Source organism: Garra rufa, chromosome 19 (assembly GCF_049309525.1).
Source record: "Garra rufa chromosome 19, GarRuf1.0, whole genome shotgun sequence".
Lineage (NCBI taxonomy): Eukaryota > Metazoa > Chordata > Actinopteri > Cypriniformes > Cyprinidae > Garra > Garra rufa.
Window position 1 is genome coordinate 20852912 of NC_133379.1, and position 27200 is coordinate 20880111.

Below are 27200 nucleotides of genomic sequence, written 5' to 3' on the forward strand. Positions count from 1 at the left end.
CACAAATAAGTTCACTAAGAAAAAAGAAATAAAACATTTAAAATACGTTATATTGAATTTTCAAATCTGAAATGATTTTCACAAGAGTTTTAAACTCCTAGTATACAATATTTTTATTAGCCTAATAATCACTCAAAATGCTTAACCATATGCATGACTTTGTGGCAGGTGTTTATTAAATATATAAAAATAAAACAACAAAATTCTAGCTTTATGTTTATATATTTTTGTCAGTAGGGGGCGATCTTACAATGTCAATCCTGTTACCATACAGTTTTTTATCCACATTATTTTTGCTTATTTTGAGTCTGACTTCTGGTCTGCATCCAGCTATTTTTAGCCATAAAAAACAGGTCATTTTGCTGTTTGATATTGCAAATTGATGTGTCTTACCATATTTTACTGTAATATTTTAATTATGAACACACTAGTTTGTAATGGACACACTTTTACCGTTTACTGCACATTGTTATTCTTCTCATTATTTTACTATAAAATTAACAGGTATCTCACCCAAAAGCTTACTTAAGTGTTGACTAATAATGTGAATAGTAAACAAATTAAATAAAAAAGGTATTTTTAAAAACATTAGAAGTAAAATTAAACATATTTTTACTAATAAATATAATAATATAGCTTTATATTACAACACATAATATTTTTGTATGTGTTATTATCACAATTTGGTCAGTTACCTGGATGCGCGGCCATATTGGTGATACTCAGATGTAAACAACAGCATGGATTTCACAGGTAATGTACTACTAAATACGTTGTTGGTCTAAACCATGGGGGGAAAAAACGTGTGGAAGCTGCTAAATCATATAGAGAAGGACTTAATAATCAGGAAAGGGAGCAATATTTTGACAAACCAAGTTAACAGGTGGCAAAGATAAGAACGGACAGTAGTAATTAAGAAACAAGCCTAATATTTCACCAACCTGACCAGAAATGATAAGAACAAACACAATGTTGTCAAGATTCTTGCTTTCAAAATCCTGGTTCAGTTTGGCCAACGCAAATGCTTTTTGTACCTCACAGTTTTTTACACTCTTGATTTATAACTTTTGGCAGTCTATAGTACTCCAAATGTTTTTCCCGGTCCGACCGATTAGTACAGCCTAAAACAATTCAATAACTGATCTGATTTTCAGCAGCAGTAATCGGCAGAATATCCGAGTTTCGTTCGGTTCAGTGGCATTGTTTACATTCATTGCCGCCAAAATGATTGATGTTGCGCCGTGAAAACACTCTATAGGCTATTTAAAATAAGTACAGCGTATTAACAAATGATTTTTCTCAGAAATCCATATAAGAAATACTTTTAAAGTCACCTTATCAAACTGTGAACTATATTTGTGATCCGTTTGCTGTAAAATGATATTTCAACGATCATGTTGTGTGGGGGCAGTCGTGGGATAAAACACTTATTTTCTTAATCGTGGTTATTGTTTATTTTCTATTTTCACTGCAATGATGCAATTGTTGAGTGTGCGTTATCAGCCTCCTACTAATTGCTTTGATGAAGAACCAATAACCACAGGCGCATCTACAGTGTCCAATTAGCATATCACAGAAATTCATTAACACGAGATATAACTTCTTACTTCTAATCCCGTCCCCAAATAAACAGCATTTATCTGAAGCCAAGCAGCAAAATTCTGTTACAGCAGCTCGCAGCCAGATGCACCTGCTCTGAGAGCGCAACAGGGTGGAGAGTTTGGACCGCTGCCTCCGTCTAGATTTGTCCAAATCTGGCTTTGCGCGTTGAAAGGGATCCCATATTTATCCTACGTCACTATCACAGCAGCAAAATGCAGAGATACTTCAGATTCAAATCCATTTATGCACGCCCCCTCCCATCATTTCTTCAGGCGGGCGCTCTATATAAAGCATCCGAAGGCAATGTTTCCATCAGAAGCTTCACGCAAAAGCGAGAGAGAGAACCATAGCATTCCAACGGTAAAACTTAAGAGACGACAGAGGATTTATGAGCAAAGAAACAATGTTTTTCTCAATTACTGAGTAGTTATTCTCCGAAACTTAGAAGAAGTGGCATCTGCTTCAAACGATGGCTGAGTAGCTCGAGCTCCAGGCAGTTTTTTTACACACATTATTCGTCTGTTTTAACGATTCTTCGGACTCGATAAAATGTACCGTTCCACAAAAGGAGCATCAAAGGCTCGGAGGGATCAAATCAACGCAGAAATTCGCAACTTGAAAGATCTTCTGCCCATCTCCGATGCCGACAAAGCTCGTCTCTCCTATCTTCACATCATGTCCCTAGCCTGCATTTACACAAGAAAGTCCGTCTTTTTCTCTCAAGGTAGGGTTAACTTTTTGAAAGATTATACTGAAAGTGATTTTGAAGTTAATTCTTCAGATTAGTGTGTTTACTTGTAGCTTCTTGAAAGGTTCTCGATCCTTGGTTTTCTAAAGAACCTAAGAATATAAATCAATCATTTTAAAACTTTTTTACAAGCATATCTGAGGAATCTGTCTCTGTCCAGAGTTCTGAAAAGTAGCTGTCTATGGTGCTGATGTTGAGCTATTTGTGTGGATGCTGCTTAAGATTACTTTCTCACATTTCCATGTTTTCTTTTTATCAGCGGCAGCAGGTCATGACTTGAGCGAGAGCGTCCTGGCTTTGCCTGAGCTTTCGGATCTTCTGCACACACTACCAGGGTTTCTCCTAGTCCTGACGAGTGAAGGAAAACTCCTATATCTGTCGGACAATGTTGCAGAGCACCTTGGGCATTCCATGGTAAGAAACTAATTTTAAAATAACTAACTTTGTAGTACTTCACTTTTAAAAATAAAGGTTCTTTATTGTAATCAATGGTTTCATGAAGAACCTTGAACATCCATGGAACCTTTTAAATGTTGAAAAAGGTTCTTTAGATTTTTTAAATGTTACAAAATAGTTCTTTTAAGAACTGTTTACTGAAAGGTTCTTTGGAGAACAAAAAAATGGTTCTTCAGTGGAATCACCCTTTTGAAACCTTTATTTTTAAGTGTGTTTGTTAGCAATTGTTGTGCTTAAAATATAAATTTGGGCTTCATTTAGGTTGATCTGGTGGCTCAGAGTGACAGCGTGTATGATATTATCGACCCAGCCGATCATTTCATCATGAGAGGCAACCTTGTGCCAATCACCACACCTGACACAGGTAATTTATACTTTTGGTTTGACACCTGTTATCAAAAACCAACTAAGATACAAAATAAAATTCTAAAATCCCCCCCCCCCCCCAGACCGTCTGTTTCGCTGCCGCTTCAGCACTTCGAAGTTCGTAAGGAGGCAGGGATCTGGCAATAAACTGGCATTGGTTCGGGCACGCTGTTTGCCACCTCCATACCACACGTCCTCCTACTGGACGTCCAATCCAGTGTGGGTGTGTTTTTGCTCCCCACTGGAGTCTAGCACCCATTTGTCAGCTAGGAATCCTCTCCCCACTCCTCCTGCGGAGCAGTCTTTCCTCCTGTCCTGTTTCCAGTCTCAGCACAGCCGGGATATGAGAATCCATGCTGTTCACGACAGGTACAGTATGAGCTTGAACGTCCTTGCCGGTGTATGATTATGTATTTTGAGAGTGAGGGAATAATCTGGTCATGTTTGTTTGTCTCTCTCTGACAGTGTAAGCGTGTACCTTGGCTATGACATCGAGACGCTGCGTTCTCGCTCATGGTACAGTCTGATTCATCCTCGCGATCTCTCTCACGCCTCTGCACAACACTGCGCCCTGTGTGAGTACATGAGTACATAACTTCATTTATTTAGATGTTTAATGTTTTTAACAAACATCAAAAAGCTGGTTTAGTAAATGTGGTTTGTTAATTGGTTATTGTGTTCTTTTTTTTAGTACATGAAGGTGGGGAGAGGCAGGTGGAGATGGTGGTCCAGGTAGAGGCAGCAGATCACTCGTGGGTCTGGCTGTACATTGTTCTTCAGCTGGAGACTGGAGAATATCCCATCAACAGCCACAACTATGTTATAAGGTATACAAACTACCAGCTTTTAGGTTTAATATGCCCCCCCCCCCCCTCCCCCAAAAAAACCCAAATTGTACAATTATTATAATTAAGTAATGATAATAATAATTTGATTAATTGGATTTTTTAAATTGTATTATATTATTTTAATTACTATTATTATGATTACTTTAATGTTTTGTACTAATAGTAAAATGTTTTGTTTTTCCATAAATTGAATTATTTTTAATTATTATTATAACCAAATAATATCATTATTAACATTTAGGACAAACAAAAACAAAATAAAATTATAACAATAATTAATAACAATAATAATAATTCCTTTAATAATATCATTATGGAAAAACAAACAAATGAACAAAATAAAAATTATAACAATAATTATTAAGAATAATAAGATAATAATACCCTATTAAATTCTATTTATTATTATTATTAGTAGTAGTAGTAGTAGTAGTATTACTTTTACCTTTTGTACTAATACAAAAATGTTTTGTTTTTCCATAAATGTTAATAATTGTATTATTATTAGTATTATTATTACTATAACACGACAAAGAAAATTTTAATTAAATGAAACCAAATAATATCATTATTAACATTTATGACAAACAAAAATAAAATGTAATAATAATAATAATAATAATTCCTTTAATAATATTATTATGAAAAAACTATTTCTTAAATAATCCCTTATTAAATTATATTTATTATTATTATCATCAAACAATACCATTATGAACAAATATGACTAACAAAAATAAATTAAAAAATAATAACAATAATTAATAATAAATAATTAATAATAATCCCTTAAATTATACTTATTATTATTCATACATTTGAATAATGATATTATTTAGTATTAATAATAATAAAAGTTATATATAATGTATAAAAGTTATTTTTTAGTATAAAAAATAAAAATAATTCCTTATCAAATTATAATTTATTATTATTGTTATTATTATTATTTTAGTTTTTCATAAATATTAATAATTGTATTATTTAGTATTAATAATAATAATTTCTTGTTAAAATATAATAATTATTATTATATTAACAACACTATTCATAATTTGTAATGTTTTATACATATTTTTATTTTTTATTTAAACAGTTAACTATTTTTATTTTACTAGTTATATTTTCTTATACTATATACTTTCAATATTATTTTAAATATATTAACATTTATAATAACAGTAATTATTTCATTATATTAAACTGTATTAACATTTACACTGAAACATACAACAAACATTTCAAAAATAATGTCATGCTACAAATAATAACAACAATCTTTCATTTTCTCTTCCCTTCTCTCAGTGAGTCTGAAGCCTGGTCAGTGCGTCAGCAGTTGTATTCAGAGCAGAACCAGCTGGCTCTCCTGTACCAGGAGGCACGCCAGAGCTCTGACCCCCTGTCCAGCCCGGACCAGGTCTTCACCCCCAGCAGCAGTGGCCTGTCCTCCCAATCCTTCGACTTCAGCTTCACCACATCTGGCCGGAGCTCATCAGAGGAGCTCCCCAGCACCTCCGCCCCAACCAACATGCAACTCGACCCCCTTCAGAGCTTTTCTCAAGACGAAGAGAGCCATCCGCAATTGCACGGCAGCCACCAGATGTGGAGATCAGCCATGAGTGTCTCCCCAGAACATCTGAGCAACATCAACATCCCAAGTCTTTCAGCAGTTACCCAAGTCGCTCCTCCACCCCTTCCTCCATTCAAACCTCCTCCCAAGCGCCAAAGCTCAGAAGAGTTCATCTGCACGCCTCCTTACACCCCAAGACTGGGAGGAGGGAGTTTCATGTTTGGCGATGAGAGCTTCAAATCAGATCATAGCAATGTAGTGAAAATGAGACAAAGCATTCCCGCTAGCATCGGCCCAACTCAACAGTGCCGCAAACGCCTGTACGAAACGCTACCACCAACTCCAGACAGCCCAGGCAGCGATGAATGCATTCTCATGGCGCTGCCGGAGATCAGAGGACCTCTATATGTAGACGTCCCACATTTCCCATTCCACAATCCTCCCGAAGGCCTGTTGACCCCCGAGGCCTCACCCACCAAAAAGCCCTGTTTGAGTTTCTTCCCTCGGGAAGACGATTCTGAAAGAGAGCGCCTGGAGATCTCACTCCTGGCTCAGTATATTAGCACTTTAGCTGAGGGCTTCTGTCACAGCCACCCACAAAACACGTCGTCTCCCCCTCATCACGGCCCAAACTCCTCTCTGGCTCACATTGATGTCTTTATGTTTGAGGAGAAAGCAGTCGATGGCATCCCGTTTCCAAATCTGCCATCCACCTCCCCCGTACCTCCCTCGCCTTACTCATCAGAGCCGTCCTACGCTCAGCACTCCCCGAGCCAAAGCTCCCCTGTTCACACGCAGGAGGAGGCGGCGACTCTGAACGGTGTACACCACCTCTGTAGCGTCCAGTCGACGCATTGTAATCGCATAGCCGGGGGTGGGCCGCAGGAAGTCGAGAGACCTGACGAAGAGGTGGAGATGATGTCCTCCTCAGGATCCGCCGCAGCACTTCCTGCCCTCACTCCTGCTCTGCCTTGTGCCCAGTCCCTCCTAGAGGAACTGGTCACCATGGAACCTGTGTTTGGGGCAGCCGCCCCGATGACTCCTGCCGAGAGGCAGCAAGATGAGTTGTATCAACTCCCTCATCAAGGCGGACAACAGATCTTCTACCAAGGTGAGAAGCTATAACATTTTTGCTTATTGTAGCATTGCGATATCTCAGTGTTTTTGTGTCTAAACTGTGCTTTTTCTCTCTCTTTTTCCCTACAGATGGAACCAGTGATCACATGTTTTAACATAAGTCTGTGACTTAATCAACAAAGTATGGCATATTGTCATCTTTTACAAAGCTATTTTTCTGGGACAATGTGGTAGAGCTATATTAAAAAGTCTGTTAAAAAAGATTTATTTATGTTTATATATCATGAAGTCACATGAACATGCATCCTATTCATATTGGACTGTCACTTTGGGGAAAAGTACTTAAAGTAACAAACTTTGTATTCACTTATAGTGAAGACTGTGTTTTACCGAAAGAATGTGTTTATGAATCACAAGTGTATCTTTAATCCATCGTAGAGTTCTACGATCAAGTAGAGGATTGATTCCTACCTACAGTATTCTGTTTCTATTTGCTTTTCATTGTGTCAGTGCATGAAAACCATAGAAGATGCTTCATACTGTAATAAACTATATTCCTTTATGTTTCGTCTTTTGTTTGGAGATCCAAAAGTTAAGTTATGATGTGACCCCGGACCATAAAACCAGTTATAAGGGTCTATTTTTTGAAATTGAGATTTATACATCATATGAAAGCTGAAATAAGCTTTCCATTGATGTATGGTTTGTTAGGACATAACAATATTTGAAAGAGGGCAAAAAATCTAAATACTGAGAATATTGCCTTTAAAATTGTCCAAATAAAGTTCTTAGCAAAGCATATTACTAATCAGAAATTAAGTTTTGATGTATTTACGGTAGGAAATTTACTAAATATCTTAATGGAATCTTAATCTTATATTCTTCAAATCAAAGATGATTGGCATTGATGATTCCATGATGAAGAACTTTAGAAACTTTAAGATTCACAAAAGGTTCTCTGAGAAGCCCGAAATGCTTCTTCTACGCCATCGCTGTGAAAGCCTTTCTTTTTAAGAGAAACCGTACGTTCGTTTCCACACAGAATATCCTTGAATTTGATGCGCTCTTGTTTTCCAAATATGTATATGAGAGTCAATTAAATGCATCAAAGCGAGGTTCATCGGTGTGTGTTCATTGTTGCTGCCCCCTCCATTGTTCCCTTCTCTCTCTGGCTTTCATTCACTGCCTTTTTAGTGTGTCGCCATGGTTTCCTAGGACCGACTGACGCAGATGATGAGGTGCTATCTGTTTTTCCTGACGTATGCTCTTGACTCAGAGGCACAGTGGAGACAATCAGCCTCCTACACACACACACACACACATGCATATATGTCCACAAATTCATGCTGTACAGTGAATAGTCGGCCCACACTTTCCCATTATACCTGGAAGCTCACGATGATACCCTATATGGCCTTTCCTGCCTCTCGGTATCTGCTTCCATTTTTTCCTCTTGTTGCTGGGGAAGCGAGATCTTCTCTTTGCAATCTCCACCTCCGGTGGCCCTAAATCATTGTTTGCTTGTCAGTTATCTAGTTCTGCACCTTTCCATTGAGTCTGGTGTCCGGTTGTGCGCTGACCCTCCCACACGGGACCGTGGGCCAGCTTACCGCCCCGTGTCCAGAAATACCCGGTGAGTTTGATCTGAATAAAACTCTCTCATATCTTCTCATCCTGTCCTTGTGAGAATGATGCGCTTTCAGCGATGAAGAGGAATAAAAATAAAAAAAAAAGGAGGAAAAGAGGGAATGGGGAGCGCTTGGAAGGTGCACAAGGACTTTTAGGTGCTTATTCATCCTGCTTTCCTCCCACTCCTCCAATCAGTCAGCTGAATTTCTTTTCATCCTCCCTCTTTCACACATCTGTGCTTTCTCATTCATACGGTCCCATTCATTAGGACCCTCTCCCCTTATGACTCACCCTTACCTCTTTAACTCTCTGCTCCCTCGCTCTTCATCGTCCTCCAGATACGTCCACACAAACAGCCCGTGCCCACTTAAATCATAATGGAAATGCAAAAATTAAGATGCTCTCATCTTGTGTTCTGGAAAGTATGATGACAAACAACCACCTACATTGTCTGTACTATTCAAAGATGTACAAAACATTTCTATTCTTGAGCTCTAATGCCATGGTGAGACATGAAAAGAACAATTTTCTCAACAAATAAATTATATCGGCAGAGATACAGCAAAACAAACCTTTGAAATAAGCGTTATTTTGAGAAGCTATCTTCATCCCGTGGGTTGAGACAACATCCTCAGTCGTCCACTTCTCACGAAGGCCTGCATTGCACCAACACGAAACTTTATTCAGTGTCTTTACTTTTGATTTGTCAGTATATACTGTAAAGACTGCTCAATACTGACGTTCAGTGGTCATTAATGGAAACTGTAAGGAATGCCTGCAAAGAGATGAAAAAAAGTATTTATTATCAAAATAATACTTTAAAAGGATAGTTCACACAAAAATGGAAATTACTCAATGATTTACTCACCCTTAAGCCATTCTAGGTGTATATGACTTTATTCTGTCAGATGAATACAATCGGAGTTATATTACAAAATGTCCTGGCTCTTCCCAGCTTTATAATGGCAGTGAATGGCTGTTGAGATTCTGAAGTCCAATAAAGTGCATCCATCCATCATAAAAAGTACTCCACATGCCTCCCGGAGGTTAATAATTTTCGAATTCAAGACCAGTGCTTCGTTTTGCTCTCTCCTTTGTGCTTCTGTGTTTGCCGCAACATTTCCCTATGTCCTACATCATCTGCTGAAACACCACTCTCTCATGAACATATACAATATACGACAGTTAGCTAGAGATTACAGTTTATTTAACTCTCTGGAGCCATGTGGAGTACTTTTTATGATGGATGGACAAAAGAAAGTCATATACAACTAGGATGGCTTGAGGGTGAGTAAATCATGAGGTAACCTTCGTCTTTGGGTGAACTATCCCTTTAAGTGGCTTTTTATTTCATTAAAAGCATAGTTCACCTGAAAATGAAAAAAAAAATCATAATTTACATCATAATTTTTTCAGGCCTGTATGAATTCCTTTTTCATTTGAGCACAAAAGAAGATATTTTGAAAAATATGTAAAAAGATGGTCACTATTGAAATACATAATATTTTTTCCATATAATGGAAGTACACTACCAGTCAAAAGTTTTTGAACAGTAAGATTTTTAATTTTTTAATCTTCTGCTCACGAAACTAGGGATGCACCGATACGAATCGGCCGATCATGCTTGCATTTTGTCAGTAAAGCCGGTTCTGTAATCAGCGGTAAATGCCATCAGGTGCGTGATTTCACGTTGAGCCGTATATATTACACACAGCCGCTGTTTACCGACGAGCTGCGCAAATCAATGTTCATTATCAGTGTGAATGTGCGCAGCTCGTCAGTGAACAACGGCTGTGTGTAGTATATACGGCTCAACGTGAAATCACGCACCTGATGGCATTTACCGCTGATTACAGAACCGGCTTTACTGACAAAACGCGCAAGTGATCGGCCGATACGGATCGGTGCATCCCTACACGAAACCTTTATTTATTTGATGCAAAGTACAGCATCAAACAGTAAAATTTGGAAATATTTTTATTATTTAAAATAACTGTTTTCTATTTAAATATATTTTAAGATGTAATTTATTCCTGTGATCAAATCTAAATTTTCAGCATCATTATTCCAGTCTTTAGTGTCACACGATCCTTGAGAAATCATTCTAATAAGCTGATTTGCTGTTCAAGAAACATTTATTATTATTATCAATATTTAAAACAGTTCAGTACATTTTTTTTCAGGATTCTTAGATGAATAGAAAGATCCAAAGATCAACATTTATCTGAAATAAAAAAGTTTTTGTAACATTATACACTATACCATTGCTTGGAGTCAGTATTTTTTTTTTCCGTTTTTTTTTTTAATAGAAATTAATACTTTTATTTAGCAAGGATGCTTTGAATTAATCCAAAAGTGATCATAAAGACATTTATAATGTATTTCAGATAAATGCTGTTCTTCTGAACTTTCTATTTATCAAAGAAACCTGAAAAATTCTACTCAGCTAAATGTTTTTTAGCAGCAAATCAGAATATTAGAATGATTTCTGAAGTATCATGTGACTGGAGTAATGATGCTAAAAATTCAGCCATGAAATCACAGTAATAAGTTAAATTTTATAATATATGCAAATAAAAAACATTTGTTTAATAGTAAACTTATTTCAAAATTGTACTGTTTTTGCTGTATTTTGGATCAAATAAATGCAGGCTTAGTGAGCAGAAAAAATCTTACTGTTCAAAAACTTTTGACTGGTAATGTAAATGGAGACCATCAACTGTTTGTATTCCCATATTCTTCAAAATATCTCCTTCTGTGTTCAGCAGAGGAAAGAAACTCATACAAGTTCGGAACAACTTAGTAGTGAGTAAATGATGACAGGATTTTAATTTTTGAACTATCCCTTTAATAAGCTTTCCTCATTTTTTTTACTGCAAACATCACAAAAATATCTCTGAACTTACTCTTAATTCAGATTTTAAGACATGTTTATCTCAGAAGATGTGTATTCAAACTGTTTTTGCATGAACTGCTTTTACTGTATTTTGGGCATTTACTTGTATTATTTGTAAAAATATATATATTTGCCAGATTTACCACACCCATCCACTAGATGGCAGTATTACGCAGTTCAGTCTTGCGCTCACTGGTCCGGATTCGAGGAAGATTCCTCCGGGGTCATGCGTTTTCAACATGGCGACGTGCATGTCGGCAACATAACAGTAAGGGTGGAAGAATTCGTCCTTTTTTTCCTCTGACTGAAAACTAAAGACAGCAAGGATTAAGAAACGTCAGACACTCTGTTTTAACATAACCTACACACAGGTAAATTAAACATTAAAGGGATAATTTTACACTAGCACAGTGTGTTGCTGTAAGTTTTTCAGTGACACCATCTTATTTGATTTTGCAATTGTTCCTACAGATGAACTAAAAATGTCTTTTCTTGGAAGTCTGAGACCATTGCTCTCGTCTGTTTTGCAGAGTAAGTCTTAGCAACATCATTTGAATAGTGTCCTATTAAAATAAATAACTGAAATTAATGATGCCATTTTCTATTGTATTATTTTGGCAGCGTCGCACTCTGTACCTTTCTGGTCTGGATCTGTGGTCACCAGGACCATGGCCACTCTCAATCAGATGCACCGTAAGGGCAGACCACCCCCACCTCAACCAAAAATCGGTGCCACTTATGGGCATCCACAGCTCAAAGCAGTAATTCTCAAGACCATGATCAGGAAACCCAAAAAACCCAACTCAGCCAACCGCAAATGTGCACGAGTACGTCTGTCCAATGGTCATGAAGCTGTCGCTTACATCCCTGGAGAAGGACACAACCTCCAGGAGCACAATGTGGTGCTGATACAAGGAGGAAGGACACAGGACTTACCAGGGGTCAAAATTAAAGTGGTCAGGGGCAAATATGACTGTGCACATGTTGTGAAGAAGAAACAGTAATTACTAGAACTGTGTGTAATTGCATATATCTGTAAGACTGTAATAACTTGGATGTCAACTAATAAACTTTGTCTGAAATGTATATCATGATGGTCAAGCTCTTGTTCATACAGATATTCCAGTCCTACAGACTGATGATATGATCCTGCAGTGTTATTTTCCACAGAGTTTGTTCAAGTAGTTTTTCTTGTTTTGCAAGAAATGTTATCTTTGTCGATCAATGCCAAAAATGATGAATGACTTCCAAGAAATCGTTTACATGTAAATGTGTTTTTTTTAGATGGGACAAAAGTCATTGATGGGAGGAAATAAACACTGCAGGAATGTCACGTTATGATACAACCTGTAGTATTACCTGAATGTTGTTTTGCGCAATAGTGGCCTGATCTTTTCATTATTGGAAAGCCAGAATCCAGTTTGGCAGGGTCCTGCTACTGGGCTTTAGGTTTTCCTTATTTGACTTCAACTCTCAGGCTGTGATTTAACATCTACCTCAGGTATGTTTACTTTAAAAAGACATGCTAAAATACATTTGTATATTCTGTAATTTTACTCCGAACTACATTTAACGAAGGTTATGCTTATAATAACATTAATACCTTTGTTTATACCGGGCGGGTCGTCTACTGTCGATGTGAAGCGACGCATCCGGTGGGTTAGCCTATATTAACATTTGGCGCGGCCCTAGTTTCCGGTGTAGAAAGAGCGTATAGCCTAAGCGAAATAATCTAACACAACAAGACAAAATACTGTCATACAGGATATATTTCATTAAAAAACCGTAATATCATAGGAATTTGGCTTTCAAGTATTTTTATTGTTAAAGGGACAGTTCACCCAAAAATCTAAAAGTTTTTAAAGTTTCATTGTTCCAAACCTGTGACTTTCTTCTAAGGAAGATGAAAGACATTTTGGTAACCAAACCATTTTGACTTCTATAGAGGGTTTGCATTTACTTCGTGATTTGGTCAGTTACCCGGATGTAAACAGCATGGATTGCAAGGTTAATGTAGGCTACTACTGAATATGTTGTTCTGCTAATTTATGCTGTCTAAAACACGTCTGGAAGCTTGTAAATCATATGGAGAAGGACTTTGTAAGCAGGAAAGGGTGCAATAATTTGATTAACTAATAGGTGGTAACGATACGTACGAGCATTATTAATTAAGATATTAGCCTAATATTTTACCGATAAGCGCAAACACAAATGTTGTCAAGATTGCCCTGGAAATTCTGGTTCAGTTTGGCCAACCACAAACACCTTTTGTCCCAGTTTTTGGCACTCTTCTCTTCGGTTTGTTATAACTTTTGGCAGGCTAAATGTTTTTCCTGGTCCCACCGATTAGTACAGCCCAAAACATGACAATAATTGATCATATTCAGCAGCAATAATCAGCAAAATATTTGAGTATCGTTTGGTTCAGTGGCATTGTTTACATTCAGTACTGCCAATGTGGGCGATTGATGACAAAAACACTGAGATATTTTTCAACATTTTTTGCATTTTCAAAGTCTTACAGGTTTGTCAGTAGGTTTATAATTTTTTGTGGTGAATTATACTTTTACAAAATGTACAATGTATAAACACTAAAAATATTTAGATATTTCTACTAGTGAAGAAGACTTAACCTCTGTAGGCTTTTCATTTTCAGAGCCATGGAGGCCATATATGAAGTAGAGGTGACCACAGGCTCCATGACCCATGCGGGCACTTTTGACAATATATTCATTACTTTGATTGGCACTCAAGGAGTGAGTGAGCGGACCAAGCTTGACAGCATTGGAAGAGATTTTAAGACTGGGATGGTAAGATATTTTAAACATTTTATTTACACAAATGTTCACAGGAAGGTTAGGACTGAAATGAGCCATCAGTTTCTCTAAGTGAAGTATTTGTTTTTCTTTTTAACCTAGAAAGTAAAGTACAAAGTGATTACCAGGTTCACTCTCGACAAGCTGCTGCTCATCCGACTCGAGAAAGATAATTTCATATTCTTGCCAGAGAATGACTGGTTCTGCTCTGTGGTAACTGTAAGAACCCCTGAGAAAGATGTGATCCATTTTCCATGCTATCGCTGGATGGGAGAGGGGGAAGTGATTGAGCTGCGAGAGGCCAAAGGTTTGTATATGTCTCTGTTATTACATTAAAAATCATATCACAAAAATATTAAGCAACACAACTGTTTTTGATAAGAAGCAGCAATTCAGCATATTAGAAGACTGGAGTAATGATGCTGAAAATTCAGCTTTGTTATCACAGGAATCAACTGTAGAAACTTATTTGTGAAAATATTTCACTATATCACTGTTTTTAACAGAATGTTTGATCAAATATTTTTAATGGCAGCTTTGGTGCACATATGAGACTAGTGTACATCTATTCTGATTGGTAACTCTCCTTTATATTTTCTGACAGCTACGAAAATCTATGAAGAAAAATATTCACAACTGAAGGAGCACAGAAAAAATGAGCTGACGCTTAACAAACAAGTGTACCAGTAAGTTTGCATTGTTAAGATGTGTCTTCGCAAACACTTTATGCCCTCTTCATTGGTTTAATGTATATGTTCGTGTGCCGCCTTCTGCCCCAAGGTGGACCGAGTTTAAACCAGGTCTTCCACAGCAAGCATGTTTTCAAGAACCCCTGTCTCTTCCCTCAGTGGTCCGCTTCTCTTTTACTAAAGACATGGACTCAGCTTTCAGCTGCTCGTCTGCGTGAGTCCCTCCTAACATATATCAATATATCCGGTCTGGTAATTTCCTTACACTAATAATGAATTTATCTTCCAGACTTGGTGAGATCAAAATGAAAACACTGGCGAAAAAACCCGATCCGTGGGTTCAATTGGAAGATATGAAGAGTGCATTTTGGTCATCCAGAACTGCTGTCTCTGGTAGGAAAACATTATCTGTTTCAAGTGTTTGATGTTGAATGAGGTAAAACTGTGAAATAATCCAGTGGCTGTTGCAATCTTTTTGTAATAGAATATGTGCAGCTGCACTGGATGGATGATGAATTCTTTGGGTATCAGCTCCTAAATGGCCCCAATCCAATGATGCTCCGTCGATGCACTGAGCTTCCTCTGAACTTTGCCGTTACTGATGGAATGGTGCAGCCTTTTCTAGAGAGTGGAACGTCCCTTACTCTGGAGATGAAGGTAAAACAATATCAGATTTGCTCTTTTGCGCTCTCTATATGCTCACTAATAATTAACTTTGATTTTTTAACTCAACAGGAAGGAAACATATTCTTATGTGACTATAAAAGACTGGCAGATTTACCAATGCAAGTCATCAATGGGAAGCAGCAGTATGTTGCAGCTCCACTTTGTCTGCTCTATAAAAACCAAGTGGGCAAACTTCTGCCAATTGCGATTCAGGTACCTTTGATGGGGTTCATTAACTTATGACAATACCGGAATGTACTGGACCAAATCTTAAAATAGGGATAGTTCACCCAAAAGTGAAAATTCTGTCATCAATTACTCACCCTCATATCGTTTCAAACACGGAAGACCTTCGTTCACCTTCACAACACAAATTAAGATATTTTTGATGAAATCCAAGAGCTTTCTGACCCTGCATAGACAGCAACACAACTGACACATTCAAGGCCCAGAAAGGTAGTAAGGACATTGTTAAAATAGTCCATGTGACATCAGTGGTTCAACATTAATATCATGAAGCTACGAGAATAATTATTGAGTGCAAAGAAATAAAAAAAAAATGACAGTCTTCAATGTGTTTATGAGAGTACTACATGGACTATTTTAACAATGTCCTTACTACCTTTCTGGGCCTTGTGGTAGTTGTCTTGCAAATGATTAACTGTGATTCCCATTTAGTCTGTCTTTGCTTTGTCAGTTGCAGCAACAGGCATCAGAGGACAATCCAGTTTTCCTGCCTAGCGACTCCGGGTATGACTGGCAGCTCGCCAAACTCTATGTGAGGAATGCAGACTGTCTTGAGCATCAAGCAACTTTCTATCTGCGCACACATTTGCTGGCTGAGACCTTTACAGTGTCATTAATGAGGAACCTTCCAGCAGCTCATCCTATACATAAGGTACTCAAGATACAGTTGTTATCTGTGTTAAAGGCTTCTTTCTACTCATATTCACAAACTGTGTCCTGCATCTTGTACACGACTCACGTATTTGTGATTCTCTCAAAGCTGCTGGTGCCACACACACGTTATACCCTTCAGATAAACACCCTTATTCGGGACAGACTTCTTGGTCCTGAGGGCGCTGTTACTCAGGTATTGACTCTGGTTTTTATTTTCATTTATTTTTATTTTTACATTTTGACAGTTAGTTGCAAATTATTTTCATTTTAGAACACCAGTATTGGAGATGAAGGGATGACCAATCTCATGAAGAAGGCACTTTCAGATCTGACCTACAGCTCTCTTTGTCTGCCGGAAGATATCAGTGAACGCGGACTGGAATCTATTCCCAACTTCTTCTACAAAGACGATGGACTTCAGCACTGGAGCTTTATAAATGAGTAAAATGATTTTTAAAAATGATATTATAATCTATTTATGCACAAAAAAAAATAAATAAAATAAAATAAGACAAAATAGACAAATTACTCAAATTTGAATTAAAGGGTTAATTCGGGCAAAAATGAGAATTCTGTCATTAATTACTCACCCGCATATCATTCCAAACCTTTAAGACCTTTATCTTTGAAACACAAGTTAAGATATTTTTGACGAAATCAGAGAGCTTTCTGACCCTGCATAGACAGCAACGCAACTGACATGTTCAAGGCCCAGACAGGTAGTAAGCACATTGTTTAAAGTGTCACATCAGTGGTTTAACCATAATTTTATGAAGCTATGAGAATACTTTTGGTGCGCAAAGAAAGATTTTGACATTTTGTCATCCAATCTGTCAAAATCTTTCTTTGCACACAAAAAGAATCCTCGTAGCCTTCATAACACTGATGTCACAATGACTATTTTAATGATGTCCTTAGAACCTTTCTGGGCCTTGAACATGTCAGTTGCATTGATGTCTATGCAAGGTCAGAATGCTCTCTGATTTCATCAAAAATATCTTAATTTCTGTTCTGAAGATAGACGAAGGTCTTACAGGTTTGAAACAATATGAGGGTGAGTAAATAATGACTGAATTTGTATTTTTTGAGCGAACTATCCCTTTAAATCACTTGATGGCATCTTGAGAGATTTCTTAATTGTGTGAAATACAAATCAGTTGTCTTTGTTGCTTTTGGTATCGGTTTGTAGTTTTGTATGGAACATGGTGAAGTTTTATTACCAGAGTGACGATGATGTGCAGCGGGACACTGAACTCCAGGACTGGATCAAGGAGATCTTTATTTATGGGTTTCTTGAGCAGAGCAGCACAGGTGAGTCAGACGATATGGCTTTAGTTATCATAGATGTAATGTCATTTTTTTTTTATTAATCATCCTTGTTCCTTCTCCTTCTCATTTAGGAATACCTCAGTGTTTTAGCACAGTGGAGGAGGTGATTAAATTTCTGACTATGGTGATTTTCACAGTTTCAGCTCAACATTCGGCCCTCAGAGCAGGACAGGTAAGTTAAAAATGAACATAAATTATTCTACTTAAAAATTACTAGGCTTATATGTTTTATATATGAGCCTGGTCCACAAAACCAGTCATAAGGGTCAGTTTTTATAAACTGGAATTTATACTTATTATATATCTTTCCATTGATATATAGTTTGTTAGGACAGGACAATATTTGGCTGAGAGACAACTATTTGAAAATCTTAAATCTGAGGGTGCAAAAAAAAAAAATCTAAATATTGAGAAAATCACCTTTAAAGTTGTCCAAATTAAGTTCTTAGCAATGCATATTACTAATCAAAAATTAAGTTTTGATATATTTACGCTAGAAAATTGAAAAAATATCTTCATGGAAGATGATCTTTACTTAATATCCTTATGAGTTTGGCATAAAAGAAACATCTTGACCCATACAATGTATTTTTGCCTATTGCTACAAATATACCCATGCTGCCTAAGACTGGTTTTGTGTTCCAGAGTCACATATATTTTGTTTTGTACCCCACATTTGTGCATTTAGTTTGACTATGGCAGTTGGTTTCCTAACGCCCCTGGCTCTTTAAAAAGACCCCCTCCTACGTCTAAGGGAAGCTCAGACAAAAACACCCTGTTGGACACTCTCCCTGATATGAACACCTCTGCATATCTCGTATCAGTCTTTTGGCTCCTGAGCAAACCCTCATCAGATTTTGTGAGTGTTTATTGGATTATCCCTTTTGTTTTTTGCAAGTACTTAAAATCCCTACAAATCCTTTCTCTAATCTTTCATGCAGGTCCCACTTGGGCAATACCCAGAGGACTACTTTTGCCAAATGGCTCCCCAAAATATAATCAGAGATCATCAAGCAGAGCTGTCCTTTATGAATGAGTGCATCAAAGACAGAAACAAAGGGCTGCAAGTGCCTTACACATACATGTGCCCTGATAACATCAGCAACAGTGTCAGCATTTGACAGAGTGGTGTGTCTTAAGACTACTAAAACATATGAAGAAAATTATTTTATTATTTTTAAAGACACAGTATGTAATTTCCACAGCTAGAGGGCGCATATTTAAAACAAACAAAGAAAAAAAGGTGAAGTTTGATAACACCGTGATGAAATCATGGGATTTGCCGTCTTCATCCTCACTCACAGCCGATGCAGTCTGACGTTTTTTTTTAACGTAGTATGAAGCAGGGATGGGGCTAAAAGCCATGAAAGTGAAACAAAGTCGCTGGATCGTTTGCTAATGAAGGACGAGCACGACACATGGCTCGAAAGCAGCAGAGCTTTTATTATGCCACAGTTGACCACTTCCGTTTCTTCCAGGTCATATGTATTTAGGAAAAGCAGCACTGTAGTAGATACATTTGAGTCTGTTAAATGCTCTGTTATAATGCTACTGTGCGTTCATCACCTGTCTAATAAAACGTATTAATATATGTATTAAAGCATCTATGTTTTCTACAAAATAATTTGAGGATATATGACGTCAAGGGCAGGCGACGTTGATAAAATTGCGTATTTCTCTGGATTTTTTTGGACTACAAAACCAGTCTTAAGTAGAACGGGTATATTCGTAGCAATAGCCAAAAATACATTGTATGGTGCAAAATTATTGATTTTTCAATCATTAGAATATTTAGTGAAGATCATGTTCCATAAAGACATTTTGTACATTTCCTACCGTAAATGTATCAACTTTAAAGGCGATTTTCTCTATATTTAGATTTATTTATTTTTTTGCACCCTCAGATTCCAGATTTTCAAATAGTTGTATCTCGGCCAAATATTGTCCTGTCCTAACAAACCATACATCAATGGAAAGCTCATTTATTCAGGGTATTATGACTGGGTTTGTGGTTCAGGGTCACATAAATAACACTGTTCTAGTGGCTTTTTGATAATCTTACATATTAAACACAGTTTAACATCTGGATGTCAATTGATAAAATTTGAAAGCAAATGTAGAATCATTTTTAAGTTTAAATGATGTATATTTACTTGCTATATACTGTAATATTCCAACAAATCCACATTTTTTACTTTGTATTTACTGTGGATTTAGTCTCATTTGTCAATAATGGTTTGATTTATATGCTAGGTTAACACATCTCAAATTTAGTTTTTAATTTTTTTTTTAAATAAATTCTAAAAATACACATTTTTGATTTCTTAAGTATTCTATGGATAAAGTCTCACTTGTCAATATTAGTGTTTTAAAAATAATCATATTAATGAATTAAAAAAAGCTGAAGCACCAAAACTGACCTTTGAAAAGCTGTTTATTTTATGGATGTGTGTTTTGGGTTTAATCATTTCATTTAATACTATCACTTCAAATGTATATACTTTCACAGCAAACCCTTAGAATTTAGTTAAAGGAATATGAACTGTCAAGTAATCTACATACTATTTAGATATGAATATGTATTGAATACAAAAGTCACATAACCAATACCCCAATGCAGTGTCACAACTGTCCAAAAAATGTTAAACATTACAGGCCCAGTTTCAAAAACAGGGCTTAGTTTAAGCCAGGACTAGGCCTTAGTTAAATTAAGATATTGAAGCAGCTTTTATAAAAATGCATCTTGAGACAGAACAATTGCACTGACATATTTCAAGATATATCAGAGCAAGATATTTTCAGTTGAGACAGCTCAAACATGCATTTCTGTCTGGGACAAAAAGGCCTTAAGCCTTGTCTGTGAAACTGGGTGTTAGTGTTTAAATCAGACATGGTGACCCAGACATGTCATTTTCCGGGGACAAGTTGTGGCCAGGATTTCTGTGTTGCCTAAAATAATCAGGTTTTGGCTGTTTGTGCTGTGGAGATCGATCATTGTATGACCATGAGAGCTATAGAGAGCAGAGCAGATGGTTACTTATGCTTCTGAATCACTCTTGTGGTATTTTGATGTCACACAACGATAGTTCTGCACAACGCAAACAGCCAAAACCTGGTTATTTTAGGCAACATATAAAGCCAGAATGTGTCCCCGGAAAATGGCACGTCTGGTCACCCGTGTTTAAACAGAATTTGTCCGTTACTGATGGAAAAGCCCATGACCTGGATGGTAGACATTCTTCACAGATTTTTCTACCACTTCATTTTTGGCATGAAACAATGCAACAGCATCACTCTCAGAAGTTCATAACAGTGTTACTGTGGGTTAAGTTCATCAATGCACCGCAAAAGGTTTTCAGTCTTTTCCGGAAAGTGGCCTTCTTTCATTTTCTTATTAATGTAGCGAGCTGCCTCATCTCGTGCATTTTGGCCAGAGCTGGTAGGGATTTGCAGGATGCTCTTGAGCAGATCCTGGTTGGCCTGCAAAGACAAACCCAGCAGAAAGCGGAGAAAGAGATCATAGTTGCTATTCTTGGAGCCTAATGCTTTGTCAACTGCACTTCTGAGTAAGTCGGTTAAGGAAACCTTCATGACTTTGCTCAGCTTGCTCTGCTCAAGGACGTTTTTCCCTTGTTTCTTGAGACAATAGAAAACATGAAGAGCAGCAAGGTATTCCTGAATGGTCGGATGAGCGAAGCAGCTCACCTTCTCCGTGTAGATCATATACTTCTCTCTATAAAACTCGGTGCAGAGACCGGTGCAGGCCATGGCAGGGTATGAATCCGGCAATCCAACATCGTCCCAGTGCTCTTTCTCTATCTGAAACTCATTCTTCTCAAGCATGTTGTAGGACAGCTTTGCAAGCTTAATGAGCAGCTGATCAGCAGTAAGATCCTTGGTGTCTTCGGTGGGATCGTTCTTGAGTTTCTCAACTGAGATTATAGTGTGACCATGCAGCATGAAGGTGTACAGATTGGTAAGAGTTATGGGCAGCTTTGCAGATGGTGAAAGAGACTGGAACTGCCGCTGCAACACTTTAGATGCCACCCAGCAGAACAGCGGCAAGTGGCACATAATAAACAGCGTCTTTGAAGACTTGATGTGAGCAATCACCCTCTCAGCAAGGTTTGGATCTGTGATTGTTTTTCTGAAATAGGCCTCTTTCTGTTCATTGGTGAAGCCACGAACCTCCAGAAGCTGGTGGACGTGTTCTGGCGGGATCACATCCAGTGCTCCCGCCCTAGAAATGGTCCACACATAGGCATTATACAGCAGGTTTCCCCTGATGAGATTGGTGATCAGCACTTGCACAGTTGCAGCTCTGGTCGCATCACACCAATACACCGTTCTCCGGAAATTAAATGGGATTTGAGTGTCATCCAGACCATCACATATGAACATTACCAGGCAGCCCTCGAAATCAAGAGTATCTATTTCTTTCATTTCTGGATAGAGGGTGCTGACTAGACTCATGAGAGTATACTCTCCTTCTAGCATCTCATTCAGCTCTTTGAACTGCAGAGGAATGACAAAGAAAACATCCTGGTGGACTTTTCCATCTACCCAGTCGAGGATGAAGCGCTGCACTGCAAATGATTTGCCACATCCTGGGACTCCTCTGGATAACACTGACCTTACTTTCCTTGCCCTTACGTTCTCCTTGGAAAATAGGTCATTTCCGGTTAATGGCGTCCTGTTGACTCTGCCGGTCTCTTCTAGGTCTTCTATCTTTGATCTGAACTCGTGCTCGCTGTTGATTGATGCATTAACACCATCTGTAATGTAAAGGTCTGTATAGACCGACTCAAAGGGGACTGGTTGTCCTTGTTGACTGAAACCCTCATATACCATCTCATACTTCCTCTTCAGAGTTATTTTCAACTCGTAGCGCACTTCGTCTGTATAACATCACAAAGAGAAATTTATAAAGGTAATTTTTTTTGTAATGTACAAAAGGACAAAATAATATATAGTGAGGGAAAAATGAGTTGATTCCCTGCTTATTTTGTATAATTGCCCACTGGCAAAGAAATGATCAGTCTATAATTTTAATGGTAGGTTTATTTTAACAGTGTGGGACAGAATAACAAGAAAATCTAGTAAAACGCATTTCAAAAAAGTTAGAAACTTTGAGATTAGGCTGAGATTAGGAGCACTCTCTTAAGGCCGGGACACACCAACCCGACGCCAACCAACTAGTGCAGACCAAAGCCGACGGTCTTGTCGCCTCTAGTCGGCTGCGTCTGCGAACGTCTGGGCAATTAAACTGAGCTCGAACACACCGAACTGACGAAAGCGGACTACAAACTAGAAGGTTCTTTCTGCGAATGCGTGAGGAGATACACCGTGGCGTACCTGCAGATGGCAGTAGTCTGTATTTTCATTCCAAGTAGAGAACCCGGAAGAACCGCCGCACGGTTTGCATAGCGTTTTCTGTTATGTCGTACAGCGCTGGCCTGTCTTGGATCAAATTGATCAGCTCGCCTTCAATAGCTTTGTTCCACACAGCCATAGTTGGTTTCGAATTGTGCGAATTGCGAAATGATGACAGCGAGCCAGTTCCCTCTTGACTCTTTCCTTTGCTTGTTACGTCACTTCACGTTCAAGTCCTCCACGCGCTCTGATTCGATGTCTGAACAGCCAATCAGAGCGCTCTCTTTCCCAGACAGCCCCGACAAGCCCGACGCTGATTCAACATGTCGAATCAGGCAAACTTTGGCCGTCGCGAGCCCGACGAGAGCCGACGTGCGAAACACACCGAAACGACGCGCTTCACCGACGTCCACCAACTGCCGAGGCCAGACGGCCGATCGTCGGCTTGGTGTGTCCCGGCCTTTAAATGGAATGCTCCTAATCTCAGCTTGTTACCTGTATAAAAGACACCTGTCCACAGAAGCAATCAATCAGATTCCAAACTCTCTACCATGGCCAAGAACAAAGAGTTGTCCAAGGATGTCAGGGACAAGATTGTGGACCTACACAAGGCTGAAAAGGGCTACAAGACCATCACCAAGCTTGGTGAGAAAGTGACAACAGTTGGTGCGATTTTTCGCAAATGGAAGAAACACAAAAAAATAACTGTCAATCTCCCTCAGTCTGGGGCGATCTCACCTCACGTTGAGTTTCAATGATCATGAGAACGGTGAGGAATTAGCCCAGAACTACACAGGAGGGTCTTATCAATGATCTCAAGGCAGCTGGGACCATAGTCACCAAGAAAACAATTGGTAACTCACTATTCCGTGAAGGACCGAAATCCCTACTCAAGAAAGCACATGTACAGGCCCGTCTGAAGTTTGCCTGTGAACATCTGAATGATTTAGAGGAGAACTATGTGAAAGTGATGTGGTCAGATCAAAATTGAGCTCTTTGGCATCATCGCCGTGTTAGGAGGAGGAATGCTGCCTATGACCCCAAGAACACCATCCCCACTGTCAAACATGGAGATAGAAACATATTGCTTTGGGGGTGTTTTTCTGCTAAGGGGACAGGACAACTGCACTACATTAAATGGACGGGGCCATGTACCATCAAATCTTGGGTGAGAATCATTGAAAATGGGTCGTGGATGGGTATTCCAACATGACAATGACCCAAAACACTTGGCCAAGGCAAGAAAGGAGTGGCTGAAGAAAAAGCACATTAAGGGCCTGGAGTGGCACAGCCAGTCTCCAGACCTTAATCCCATAGAAAATCTGTGGAGGGAGCTGAAGGTTTGGTTATTCTGTCTCTCACTGTTCAAATAAACCTACCATTAAAATTATAGACTGATCATTACTTTGTCAGTGGGCAAACATACAAAATCAGCAGGGAATCAAATAATTTTTTCCCTCACTGTAACTTACTTCTTTTGCATAGTCCTTGCAGATATTCAGCCAGCTTCTTAAAATTCAAGATGTTAAAGAGCGCCAGCGTGATCTTCAGAGAGACCTCAATGTCGCAAAGCTCTAGCATCTTATCCACCAGATCCACAAGATCAAGTCCATCCAGTGGATCAAGGAAGCGCTCTGGATATCTTTCCCACAGCTGTTTTTTGAAGTACTTAAATTCGTCCTCTGTAAGTTTCTTTAGGCAGCTTGTGAGAGCCTATAATACAATAATAATAATTTTCTCAACTTACTGTGAAGGCACTTATTGGAAATATTGTTATTGCTTTCAATGAATGACTAATGGCTTTAAGGCCTCACATTAAAAGCAAATGCCACTGTCATTGCTGGATGCCTTTTTTCATTTGGATCTACTACCAGCTCTGGTTTCACAGGAGCAGGAACATGCGGCTGTTTCACGGCACCTTCCTTCTTGCTCTTCTTCCGTGTGCTTCAATAAAAAAAGAAAGATTTTTTTTTTTTTTTTTTTATTTAGGGGACAATAAATGAAAATTACACTACTATTACTATGTTGGGGTTTTGACTGCATTAAAAACAGTAATATTGTGAAAATTTATTACAATTTAAAAGAATACTTTTCTGCACTACAAGTCAAAAGTTTTTTAATGTTTCCTAAAAAAGTCTCTTCTGCTCACCAAGCCCTGCTCACCAAGCCTGCATTTATTTAATCCGAAGTACAGTAAAACAGCCAAACAGTAAAATTCTGAAATATTTTTTACTATTTAAAATAACTGTTTTCTATTTGAACATATTTTACCATGTCATTTATCACTCCAGTCACATGATCCTTCAGAAATCCTTCTAATATTCTGATTTGCTGCTCAAAAAACTATTATTATTATGTTGAAAACAGCTGAGTAGGTTTGTTTGATGAATAAAAAGTTCAGAAGAACAGCATTTATCTGAAATAGATTTTTTTGTAACATTATAACATTCTATCATTTCTTTTCCCCAAAAAATAGAAAATAATAAAACATTATACTGACTCCAAGCTTTTTCTTGAATGGTATGGTGTATAATGTCATAAAAGCTTTTTTATGTCAGAAAAATGCTGATCTTTGGATATTTCTATTTGTCAAAGCATCCTGAAAAAAATGTACTCAACTGTTTTAAATATTGATAATAATAATAATAATAAATGTTTCTTGAACAGCAAATCATCATGTGACACTGAGGACTGGAGAAATGATGCTGAAAATTCATGAATAAATTACATTTTAAAATATATTCAAATAGAAAGCAGTTCTTTTTAAATAGTAAAAATATTTTGGCTCAAATAAATGCAGACTTGGTGAGCAAAAAAAGATTCTTTTAAAAATATTACTGTCCAAAACAGCTTGGATGGTAGTGTATCATGTCCATCAAAGGGTGCTCTACACCCAAGACTAACATATTTATTATGACCTCTGAATTGTATTACCAATGTATTGTATGACCACAGTAATGGCAAATTTCAAATGGTTCAGATGCATCATGTGACTTTCACTTACCGTTCTTCAGCACTGCCCTCCATATTCATGTCATCGTCATCACTATTAAACTCTTCACTGCTAGAAGCAGACGAGTCCCGTCTGTCCAACTGAACCCTGTAGAAAATCAAAAGCTGATTTACAAGAATGACAACCTTACCCAAAGCACAAAGAGCAAAGTCTTTTTCAATCCTTCATATAACTTGTATCAAGTATCAAGTGTCATTTTCACTCTTACAGCTACTGATAAAAGTCTAAATCCTATTTTAATGCCCCTGTATGAAGAACATATTAACTCTGCAAAGACAAAATAAAATTTAAAAAAGAATATAATCTCAAAAAAATGAGTCTTTAAGGCAAATGAAGCTGAAGTAAACTTACTGTGTGCGATTGGGTTCACGCTCTTCTCTTGTTTCTGACCAGCTGTCACTCTGCATGGAAGCATAACTAGATGCAGGGGACTCTGCTCTCTCCACATATTGCCTAGTGAGAACAATCATTGCAAATGTTGGAAAAATAAAACACAAAGAATACCATAATAAGTTGTAATTAAAGGGTTAGTTCACGCAAAAATGACAATTCTGTCTTTACTCACCCTCATTTCGTTCCAAACCTGTAAGACACCAATTAAGATACTTTTGATGAAATCTGAGAGCTTTTTGACCATCTATAGACAGCAAGGGTCAAGATGAACAAATGTCTTACGAGTTTGGAACGACATGAGGGTGAGTAATTAATGACAGAATTTTCATTTTTGGGTTAACTATTAGGCTACTCAAACGAAACGATGTGAGATAAGCATCTCTAAAAAGTATCTTGCATCTTGACTACGGCGTGTTCCTAATCTTACCAGCAGGTGTCGTACTTACACAACAGACAAGCATGAATGCGTCTGAAACATGTCAACATGGCTAGTCCTTGCTAAACCCTACTACTCCATATTAGATTACCGAAAACCACATTACCCCACAGGACCAGAGATGCCAAGGGCGAATGGAAGGGTCCTTTGAGGAATCACGTCGTCCGCTTCATCTCCATTTTCACTCCCGAAGGCGGAAGCCCCAATTCCTAATGGCAGACTGTTGTCTGATCCCATGTCTACTGCGTCGTCATCCATCTCGGTTTTGCAACGTTTCCCCCGCTTGTCAGAAACAGCTAGGTGTTGTTACCCTGATGAAAGCGAAAACGTTACACAGATATTGCAAAGTTCATTTGCCTTTTATTTGTATAACCTACATCTCTTCCTGTGGGA

The 27200-nt window shown here is 37.9% G+C and overlaps 4 protein-coding genes across 4 annotated transcripts; 3 read left to right on the forward strand and 1 right to left on the reverse strand.

The window, feature by feature from the left end:
* The first annotated feature begins 1416 nt into the window (after nucleotides 1-1416).
* npas4b (neuronal PAS domain protein 4b) lies at nucleotides 1417-7132 on the forward strand. The gene is made up of 8 exons (XM_073824998.1): nucleotides 1417-2326; nucleotides 2610-2764; nucleotides 3068-3170; nucleotides 3256-3541; nucleotides 3638-3747; nucleotides 3864-3999; nucleotides 5326-6701; nucleotides 6797-7132. The coding sequence occupies exons 1-8, from the start codon at nucleotides 2152-2154 to the stop codon at nucleotides 6820-6822; spliced, it is 2367 nt and encodes a 788-aa protein (XP_073681099.1). The 5' UTR covers nucleotides 1417-2151; the 3' UTR covers nucleotides 6823-7132.
* Nucleotides 7133-11425: 4293 nt separating this feature from the next.
* mrps12 (mitochondrial ribosomal protein S12) lies at nucleotides 11426-12278 on the forward strand. The gene is made up of 3 exons (XM_073825193.1): nucleotides 11426-11563; nucleotides 11664-11723; nucleotides 11814-12278. The coding sequence occupies exons 2-3, from the start codon at nucleotides 11675-11677 to the stop codon at nucleotides 12194-12196; spliced, it is 432 nt and encodes a 143-aa protein (XP_073681294.1). The 5' UTR covers nucleotides 11426-11563; nucleotides 11664-11674; the 3' UTR covers nucleotides 12197-12278.
* A 1568-nt stretch (nucleotides 12279-13846) lies between these two features.
* On the forward strand, nucleotides 13847-18726 carry LOC141292642 (hydroperoxide isomerase ALOXE3). The gene is made up of 14 exons (XM_073824675.1): nucleotides 13847-14002; nucleotides 14111-14315; nucleotides 14613-14694; nucleotides 14789-14911; nucleotides 14987-15090; nucleotides 15182-15354; nucleotides 15433-15576; nucleotides 16061-16261; nucleotides 16370-16456; nucleotides 16535-16704; nucleotides 17453-17574; nucleotides 17664-17764; nucleotides 18281-18451; nucleotides 18534-18726. Exons 1-14 carry the CDS (start codon nucleotides 13853-13855, stop codon nucleotides 18711-18713), a joined length of 2013 nt encoding a protein of 670 aa, XP_073680776.1. The 5' UTR covers nucleotides 13847-13852; the 3' UTR covers nucleotides 18714-18726.
* A 289-nt stretch (nucleotides 18727-19015) lies between these two features.
* Nucleotides 19016-27200, reverse strand: nlrc3l1 (NLR family, CARD domain containing 3-like 1). The gene is made up of 6 exons (XM_073824674.1): nucleotides 26914-27200; nucleotides 26330-26431; nucleotides 25970-26065; nucleotides 24780-24909; nucleotides 24438-24678; nucleotides 19016-22490 (listed from the first exon to the last, which is right to left on the reverse strand). The coding sequence occupies exons 1-6, from the start codon at nucleotides 27063-27065 to the stop codon at nucleotides 20908-20910; spliced, it is 2304 nt and encodes a 767-aa protein (XP_073680775.1). The 5' UTR covers nucleotides 27066-27200; the 3' UTR covers nucleotides 19016-20907.

Bases quoted from the DNA above. Each gene is read 5' to 3' on its own strand.
- npas4b (XM_073824998.1), top strand. From the start codon at position 2,152: ATGTACCGTTCCACAAAAGGAGCATCAAAGGCTCGGAGGGATCAAATC. The intron at 2,327-2,609 runs GTAGGGTTAACT...TCTTTTTATCAG, and splicing joins GTCCGTCTTTTTCTCTCAAG to CGGCAGCAGGTCATGACTTG. The intron at 3,171-3,255 runs GTAATTTATACT...CCCCCCCCCCAG, and splicing joins AATCACCACACCTGACACAG to ACCGTCTGTTTCGCTGCCGC.
- mrps12 (XM_073825193.1), top strand. From the start codon at position 11,675: ATGTCTTTTCTTGGAAGTCTGAGACCATTGCTCTCGTCTGTTTTGCAG. The intron at 11,724-11,813 runs GTAAGTCTTAGC...TTATTTTGGCAG, and splicing joins GCTCTCGTCTGTTTTGCAGA to CGTCGCACTCTGTACCTTTC.
- LOC141292642 (XM_073824675.1), top strand. From the start codon at position 13,853: ATGGAGGCCATATATGAAGTAGAGGTGACCACAGGCTCCATGACCCAT. The intron at 14,316-14,612 runs GTTTGTATATGT...ATTTTCTGACAG, and splicing joins TGAGCTGCGAGAGGCCAAAG to CTACGAAAATCTATGAAGAA. The intron at 16,705-17,452 runs GTAAAATGATTT...ATCGGTTTGTAG, and splicing joins CACTGGAGCTTTATAAATGA to TTTTGTATGGAACATGGTGA.
- nlrc3l1 (XM_073824674.1), bottom strand. From the start codon at position 27,065: ATGGATGACGACGCAGTAGACATGGGATCAGACAACAGTCTGCCATTA. The intron at 26,432-26,913 runs GTAATGTGGTTT...TGTTCTCACTAG, and splicing joins GGCATCTCTGGTCCTGTGGG to GCAATATGTGGAGAGAGCAG. The intron at 24,679-24,779 runs GTGAGGCCTTAA...ATTGTATTATAG, and splicing joins CAGTGGCATTTGCTTTTAAT to GCTCTCACAAGCTGCCTAAA.